The 8,825-nt window shown below is 41.7% G+C and overlaps 1 protein-coding gene across 1 annotated transcript; it reads left to right on the plus strand.

Moving 5' to 3' along the window:
- The first annotated feature begins 1,576 nt into the window (after positions 1 to 1,576).
- On the plus strand, positions 1,577 to 6,864 carry dhh (desert hedgehog signaling molecule). The gene is made up of 3 exons (XM_076276236.1): positions 1,577 to 2,267; positions 5,068 to 5,329; positions 5,569 to 6,864. The coding sequence occupies exons 1-3, from the start codon at positions 1,920 to 1,922 to the stop codon at positions 6,405 to 6,407; spliced, it is 1,449 nt and encodes a 482-aa protein (XP_076132351.1). The 5' UTR covers positions 1,577 to 1,919; the 3' UTR covers positions 6,408 to 6,864.
- Positions 6,865 to 8,825: the final 1,961 nt, after the last annotated feature.

Genomic DNA, 8,825 nt, shown 5'->3' on the forward strand with positions numbered 1-8,825 from the left:
GCCTGGGAGCTGATATCCTTAAATGTGATTTCATCCATTAACTTAATCATACTAACAGCGTCTCTTTGTCGTGATTACTTTTCCTATCTACAACCATCATTTACTTTTGGTACTGATATACATTAATTGAGAAAAACATGTCAATTACGAACTCTAATACTATCAAGTGGGTCAGATCAAGCTATTCATGCCAGTTGTTTTAAAAAATCAGAAATACCACTGACACTGCTCAAATGAATTATTTGTGAGTCACAGTTTCTATGTACAATAGTGTTTGACAGAATCTCAGTTTTGTCTAGTTAATTATTACTAAGTCTTGTATTGTGGTAAATGCCAATGATGTCAACTAAACAGGTTTTATTTATTTAATTAAGCTTGATCTACAATGAGTCATGTGACATGGTTACTTATCCTTTACAGGGCAGTGGATGAAAAGGCAGGGCTCGAACCAGAACACAAACCAGATTAATTGATTTTGCTCCCTTGTGTACTTCATTGTTTATCTATTCCTTCCCTGAGTAAAGACTTCAGAAGAAATTATCTTACAAGAAATGTTTGTGTTTACAGGAAACTGAGGATGCTTAACATGTCACATACTTATCCTGGGCAGTTCATTTACATCTAAATAAATTAGATGAGTTGTCAAATGTTCAGCCTTGCCACATCACTTGGAGGATGTCATCTGAATAGTCCTCCGCTCTTCATTTTCTTCTATCTCAATTGTGGAAAGTAGGGAGACATTATCATTTTGATTTTATTACTTTCTGAAACTCAAGCCATTGTTCTGAAGTGGATAAAAATATTATGTTGACAGAATCACTGGGTGTTTCCAGTCAAGAGGTCTTCAGAGCGCTGAGGCCATGTCTTGTGGTTCAGGAGAAAACAAAAGGAGGGAGATTAACCGAGTCCAGAGAGCGCGTGTGTCAGGGCTGCGCTGTCTCTTCAGCAGGAAGCTCTTGTGCATAGCTGGCTGTGTGTCACAGACCCTCACCTTTAAACTGGTCTATTTATATACTACCGTCAAAAGGCATTTCTGCTCAATTCATCCCCTGGGAAACTACTGTTTCGCCGCAATCTGCCCTGTCCAACCCAAGAAAGTCTAAGTTTGCAGACATTCTCTTCAGTGTATAGACGAAAAGTCTATATATTGTATAGATTTGATAGAGGGTATAATCAAATACGTTTACTCAGCCATGTTAAATGGGGAGGGGGGACTCAGGAGAGGATATTAACGAGAGTTATCCTGTATGGCGCACGAGGTTGAATTGGAGGCGTGTGCGCCACTGTCGCCCTTAGAGCGCGCAGGAAGGGAGGGCAATCTTGTCCGGTCACAAATAAGACCTGGCGGCTTGTGCGAAACGGACAGGAGCCCTCAGTCTCTATTGGAGACTGCCAACGGAGAATAACGAATAGCTTGGCATGGAGATGGCTTCTATAGATCGCTGAAGGCAAATATTTTGTTTTAGAGAACTAACGGACACACGAGGGACATGGATCTTAAGGGATGCGTGCCAATTGCTTGTTATGGACCAAAGGATAAGAGGTGATTGGATACCTGTGATACACCTGTTACCTTTTACGGACGTAAGGGATGTAACAGAGCAGGACAAGCACCGAGTTAGTTTCCAGTTTACAACACAAATGTCTTATGTAGCCTAAACAAGAAAGGATGTTGTATTGAAAAAATGGCAAATGTTTTGACCAATTAACCTCATTTTTATTTTCTATTTTCAAATAGTCATTAATGCGAAAATGTGTTATGTTACATATTTAGAACACTATTCGTCAATAAATTGTATAACTTCCCATTGAGCTATACATGAAAGATTTTTTTTCAGTCGCAGTTGATCATTGATAGGATACTAAACCGTCAGCCATGGAGAGGATATGGACCTAGCTAGAATCAGTGACATCCCAAAATGCCAGCAGGTGTTCAGCGCTGTCAAGTCCCGCCAATGACGTTGTCTCCGTGGCATAGGCGGGCACTGCTCGTCTTGCTGTCGGTGTGCACATCCACATCGCTGTTGGTCCACGGATGCGGCCCTGGACCTGGGTATGGCATCCGTCCCAGACCGCGCAAACTAATTCCTCTGAGGTACAAGCAGTTTGTACCCCCAATCTCTGAGAATAACCTCGGTGCAAGCGGGCGGCCAGAGGGCAAGATTACGCGCGACTCGAAACGCTTTAACGAGCTGGTATGCAACTACAACATTCACATCGACTTCAAAAACGAAGAGGATACTCAAGCTGACCGATTCATGACAAAGGTGAGAAACTCAAGCAGGTAACATTTTTCTATGCAGTATGTGTAGTTGAAATGGGCCAACTCTGAAGATCACCTCAGCTGTTATGATCAAACCTCCATGTGTGCTGGCCTTGAGTGCCACCAGAGAATTCTACTGCTATGATTTCTTGCAAAACAATTAGACACAGAATATGCAACAGTATATGGCCGTTTGGATGTTTTTGTCTTCATGATCATATGTGCAGTCATACATTTGGTCATGCTTGTAATCTTTAACCAACTGTCTTTCTGAGCAGTGAAACAGTCACTAGTTTTGCTCCTCTGGTCTCTGTATGCCTCCAAGAGTTTCAGATAAGTCATAAATGCAGTGGCAACTGTAGGCTATTAACCTTCTGATCAAAAGAGAATCAAAGTCAGAGTTGCGCATTGTGCGATAAAACGACCAACTTAATGGTCATCGATTAATTTTTTGCCAGCACACATGGAGGTTTGATTTCTGGTAGGATAAAGATGGTGGTTAGTGGATTGTGAGATAGCTCACTGTGGTACCATCCCAGGTTAAGTGTTACATCACTAAATGCATCCATATAACTAATTACCCAGTCAAACGGAACTTCAATTATAGGTCATAATAGTTATGTGTGCTTGATTGCTTGAGGAAATCAGGAAGCTCACACAGTGAATTGTCAGAGAGACGGAAACAATGCACACATTGTTATGCCTCTGACAGATCTCAAAAAGGCTGGTCTCATATCATGGAACATAGAGCCAATTGTGTTAAGATCAAAATGTGTTAAGATCTAAATCTATGGACGTGATTAACACATGACATTTTTATGGAGATGCATTTGAGCGTAAATAATGATTATATGTAAGTTACAAAATATCTTGTGCTTTAGCTGATCTCATTTGAGGTACTCTCAAAACGTGTGAAGTGCCATCTCACTTCCATTACAGACTTGTCCTCTGATGCTGTTTACAGAGACTGCCAGTCATAATAACCAGTCCTAACACTAAACTGTCGTTCGGCTTCCAAGTTCCCAGAAATAGTAAATAGAGAGGTCTTATCATAGGCCACTCTATACACTGTGTTCCCACGGGAAGTCTAATCTATGCTGCCTTTCTGAATGATTCTACGTGATGTGTATTTATGATTAAGTGTGAGTGCCCTCCTGAAGCCTGGGCTTAGTATGTGTATATGTATGCATGTGCCCTCTCCTTGACCAGGCTTGAAAGCCAGCCTTTGTGCATCCTAAGGGAGGCTTTGCGGGGTTGCCTGTGCAAAAATTCTCGCCTGCTGAAGTAATGGCCACCGTTGGAAAGGCCTCTATTGTGGTTCCGACAATGAAACGCCTCTGTCAAACAGCGGCGCAGGAGGAAAATGTGCCCAGTTTGTTTTCTGTTCCTCTCTCTTTCTCACCCTTGCTGTCACATTCCCAAGTGTATGCCCATACATTCCCCCCCGCTGGCCTCTCGCACGGGCCAGAGAGAGACTCAGTCTGCTGATTCAGTTTCTTAATAACCTCATCCTGTCTCTTTCTCTCACACTCTTACTCGCCATCTCACAAATACAAGCACACAAATACTGTATGGCGCACCTGAGATTGCTGGTTGAATATAACCAGCCATGGTGAGGCAGCACATTGTTGTTACGCCACCTACAACTGGAATCAACCCCCATAAGACAGCAGCTGTGCTCCTGCTTTAGACACTTTTTAATAGGCTATAGGATGAAAACTCTCTTTTTGACAATTGGACAATTGCACAGCACCTACATTATTGTGTTCTTTTATGGCATTATACATTTGGTTTTTAACATTTTTAAACTTCTTTTCACTTCCTGAAAGTTTGGGTAACACCTTTAATCCACAAATGGTCATACAACTGTTTGAATTAGCAGTCTATGGAATGTGAACGTCGCTCCCATCGTTTGTGCTTGGATTCTTAACAAGGTGACCTCTTTCCACAGATATACAGTCAAGTTAATAAATCGCTTAATCTAAGCTCAGCCAGAGTTCATATAAAAGTAAACATAGTCTTTAGTTAAATATTGATAAGCAATGATTGAATTCATGTATTGACAGAGAATATTAAAATTGTTGCATGCAATCGTTCATATGAGATGGATACTCATTGTTTCATATTTTCAGATCTGTACACATGATGTAACCAATGTGCACAGAATGAGCCAAAGGGTGTCGTTTTAGAAATAAAAATGTAACTCATCCAATGGTAATAAAGGGAATTGACCTTGATTATTCTCTCACCCTGCAGGGATGGCCAAGGAATGCTGGAATCTGGTTACAGTAGCTTTTTCTCTGATTGTTTGGGGAAAGGAGGGGAGGGGGGTGGAGATGGCCTTTACGAAGGCTGAGCAAACAGGAGGAATTTTCATGATGTCAACCAAAGATGTGCAACCCTACAACAACTGATTAGAATCCTGTTGTATAGTCTCAGTCAGTGGAATTTGGCTGGCATTTGTCACCAACTGAATAAACTCTAAAGTCAAAGAGGAAGAGAACTGAAAGGGCTTTCTCAGTACTGTAAATGAATAACAGGGGATGTCTCCACTTCAGTCGGTTGAGATGGTGACAATCTGTTGATTGGGAAAGATTTACAACAAGAGGAAACTAATGGGGTATAGCAAAAAGCCCAAGATGTTACTTCCCCTCAGGTGGAATATTAACCTCAGCAAATTTACTCACACATGAAATAGTCATGTGACTACACACAGAGGACATGTAACTGGAAACACAATTTGCTGATTTAGTGATGCCCATAATTCAACTACATCCTCTTTTTTTTCCCTCCGTATACTGCAGCGCTGCAAAGACTGCCTGGACAGACTAGCCCTAGCTGTGATGTTGCAGTGGCCAAAGACCAGACTGCGGGTTACAGAGGCCTGGGACGAGGATGGAAACCATCCACCTGATTCTCTGCACTATGAGGGCCGTGCCGTGGACATCACCACTTCAGACCGCAACACCTCCAAGTATGGCCTACTGGCCCAGCTGGCTGTGGAGGCTGGCTTTGACTGGGTCAATTATGAATCCAAGCATCATGTGCACTGCTCTGTCAAAGCTGGTAAGAGCAGTTGAGTGTATACAGTTGCTCATATTTGTTCCCAGGATTCATGCTGATTTCTGACAAATTCTTTGAGAGAGAGAGGGAGCTCAACCCGTGACAATATTCATGTCTTGAAATTATCTGTTTTAATGTAATGCACTGACCTCACATGGTTAGATGCAGCTTTCATTGGTATTTTTTTTCTTTCTCATTGACACCGACTTTTTCTTGATGGCTGTTCTTGTTGTCCTCCACAGATCACTCTGTGGCTCTTGAGAGAGGTGGTTGTTTCCCAGGGTCAGCAAAGGTAACTGTAGAAGGAGGAGAACAGATGCCTATGTTTTTACTGAAGCCTGGAGACAAAGTCCTTTCCCAGACAGAGTTGGGTCAAACTGTTTTCAGTCGCGTCCTGCTCTTTCTACACAAGGACTGTGAGAGCAGGTCTTTGTTCTTAGTGCTGGGCACAGAGGATGGACAAAGGCTTACGCTAACACCTAATCACCTGCTCTTTCATTCCTCTTATTATGAAGCAGATCACGGCAAGTACCAAGTTTGCTTTGCCAGCAGAGTGCGGAAGGGAGACTATCTCCTCATTCATGGATCAGGAGGTAGAGTTAGACCATCCAAGGTAACCTCACTAACAGTGGAGGAACGGACTGGAATCTATGCTCCCCTGACAGAAGAAGGCACTATTTTTGTGGATGGAGTCCTAGCCTCTAGCTATGCCTCTGTGGAGGATCACAGACTTGCACACTGGGCCTTTGGGCTTCTCCGCTTCCTACTCTCCCTTCCACAGTGGACCCAGGGAGTGGACCAAGAGAGCAAGCAAGTCAGAGTGGCGGTGGCTGTACACACTGGGCCACAAATTTACAATGATACACAGAAAATAGGCCACACAGGGGGGAATGGGACACTCAAAGTCAAAGGTGTAGGTTGGTATCAGAATAACCACTGCCAACAAAACACACTTTCACTGAAAAACAGTTATGGGGAAACCTGTGAGAATTACAGACACAAACAGGGTAAAGTTCATTGGTATGCTAGACTTCTGTACACCCTTGGGCGAATATTACTGGACCCTCAGATATTTTACTAATAAAACACTTACCTTCTATCAATCTGATGCATAAACATTTATCAAGAATCTAACACTGCTAAACCCCAAACTGACAAAGGACATTGACATTTTTATGTATACAGTATGTACAATTATTATTTCATAACATATTTCCTAGTATCAGGTGTCAGGATAAAAGTAGTCTTCCAACAAGATGCAGACACTGGATGCCTATGCAGTTATGTAGCCGATGTTCCAAAATAATGATCTAATAAAAACAATATTTTTGAATGTTCATTATGAGAAAATGTTTTATACAACCATCAAAATCTTTATTTTTGTACTGTTGGATTTGTAATATATAAATGTATCTGCTTAATTATTCTCACCATGACCATGTTATTTGTCCATATATTTGCCTGCAAAACGTACTGTCAAAGCTATTTAATTTTGTAAAAAAATCATTATATGAAAAGATTGTTAAAAAATTATTAAAAACAAATATGACCTGCTTAACTGATTTTCTTACTTTCCGCTAGATTGTGATGTTTCCTTCTGAGTTTCTGAATGTTTGAGCTGTTACAACAGTAATGATTTTATGTGCCAGCTACAAATTGTACAGTGCTGCCATGACCTGTCCTGGCAGGTCTTTGATATGGCCTATGTGACTGCTCTTGCAGTTATCAAAGGGAGCGTTGTTCTATGTTGACGCTATAGATCTACAGGTTAAGATCTTCTTGAAAATCTCTTTGCATTTTGCCTGTTGACTCTTGAACATCTTGTGGGGTTTATATAGTGGGTACTAGTTAGCAACATGAAATTATACATGGTGGTTGTTTGAAACTCAGTACCTGCTTCCTTCAAGAATTCATATTTTTGCTGGGGGCACTTTTACACCCCCTTGTGGACAACAACGAGAACCGTTTGATGACGTACCATTTCCGTGGTTGTAGGCTAGGTCTATGACATTTTGCAACACACGACTGAAGTAGACTTATGAGGCCTAATACTAATAAAAAGAATCAAAAACTCAATTAAGTTTTGCCATTTAAACCAAAGACAGACAATTCTGCACACAATCTATTTTGATCCTAATTGTGTCAAGGTGAATATGGCCCAGTTTGCCCAAAACTGACAGGTTCTAGGCCTACACTTTCTATGACTGAATGCTTGAAAATACTTTTCACAAAATGCTCATATCATTGCACCCTCCAATGGGACAGCCAATATGATAAAGCAAATTTAACCCAAGCAGGCTATGAACTAGTCACTGTGACTCTAGCCTTTCTGATGTCCACATGTTTGGGCAGCGGCCTACTGGTTAGCACCTCGGACTTGTGACCGCCGGAGGGTTGCCGGTTCGAACCCCGACCAGTAGGCACGGCTGAAGTGCCCTTGAGCTAGGCACCTAACCCCTCACTGCTCCCCGAGGGCCGCTGTTGTTGCAGGCAGCTCACTGTGCCGGGATTAGTGTGTGCTTCACCTCACTGTGTGTTCACTGTGTGTTTCACTAATTCACGGATTGGGATAAATGCAGAGACCAAATTTCCCTCACGGGATCAAAAGAGTATATATACGTATACTTATACATGTTCACTGTTGTGTTATATCAAATACTGTTGAATCATCCTTTTTTCTTTGGTCATTTGGTGATCCATCCAAATGACCAAATGGACCTGCTTTTATTGTTTAGTAGGTTGTAGGCAGCTGTGAAGGTATTCAAGAGGATTACCCTGGAGATAGAGGAGGCAGATGGGCAAGCATTCTCTGAGGAGAGGAGTAGTACGCTATAGCCACAGTGATCCAACAAGATCAGCCCAATGGAAGACAGAAGCTTCTACAGAACCGCCCATCTATTATCACAAACGGACCAATCATATCCTACTAAACTGTACCAGCTATGGTACACATGGGGCCCAAACCTTGCTGTTAGCTAATCCTGGAGAAAGCTGTAACTAATCCTGTGACTGTCAATAGGACTGGGATATAGTGGGTCACCTATGGCCTAGCAATCCTTTACTCAATTCTTTTAAAACTACGGTCATTGGTCTTTTGCAAACTGTCTTTACATTTAGAACAAATATAGCCTATGTAAATAATGAATGCAAAAACAAACATAAGTCAAAAGAATGATTACGGTATAATTTGTACTGTATAACAATACAGGCCTAGATATCTATTCAGTAGCTGCACTTGGATAGACCGATATAGGCCTAAGGTCAGTAAAAGAGGCTAAAAGTGAAACAAGAAATGGGCGAACGTGATATTTAATGTAACAAATGTAAAGACTAATAATCAATTAAAGAAGTACTGGGTGTTGACATGAACTGCTGTTTTACGCGCGCGCCCGCACACACATTTGTGAACATCAAAAGAATCATTAGATGGGAACAACTCGATTACATTAGGCTATTTCAAATGCATTTATCCACAGACATGCGATGGAGATAAGTCCGA

This window comes from Alosa pseudoharengus, unplaced genomic scaffold (genome assembly GCF_046254945.1).
Source record: "Alosa pseudoharengus isolate Yale_2024_CS ecotype anadromous, Long Island Sound unplaced genomic scaffold, YU_APseudo_1.1 YU_APseudo_1.1_scf_9, whole genome shotgun sequence".
NCBI classification, from domain to species: domain Eukaryota; kingdom Metazoa; phylum Chordata; class Actinopteri; order Clupeiformes; family Clupeidae; genus Alosa; species Alosa pseudoharengus.

Coding starts and splice junctions, on each gene's coding strand:
- dhh (XM_076276236.1), top strand. CDS start 1,920: ATGCCAGCAGGTGTTCAGCGCTGTCAAGTCCCGCCAATGACGTTGTCT. Junction 2,268..5,067: donor CTGACCGATTCATGACAAAG/GTGAGAAACTCA, acceptor CGTATACTGCAG/CGCTGCAAAGACTGCCTGGA. Junction 5,330..5,568: donor GCACTGCTCTGTCAAAGCTG/GTAAGAGCAGTT, acceptor TGTCCTCCACAG/ATCACTCTGTGGCTCTTGAG.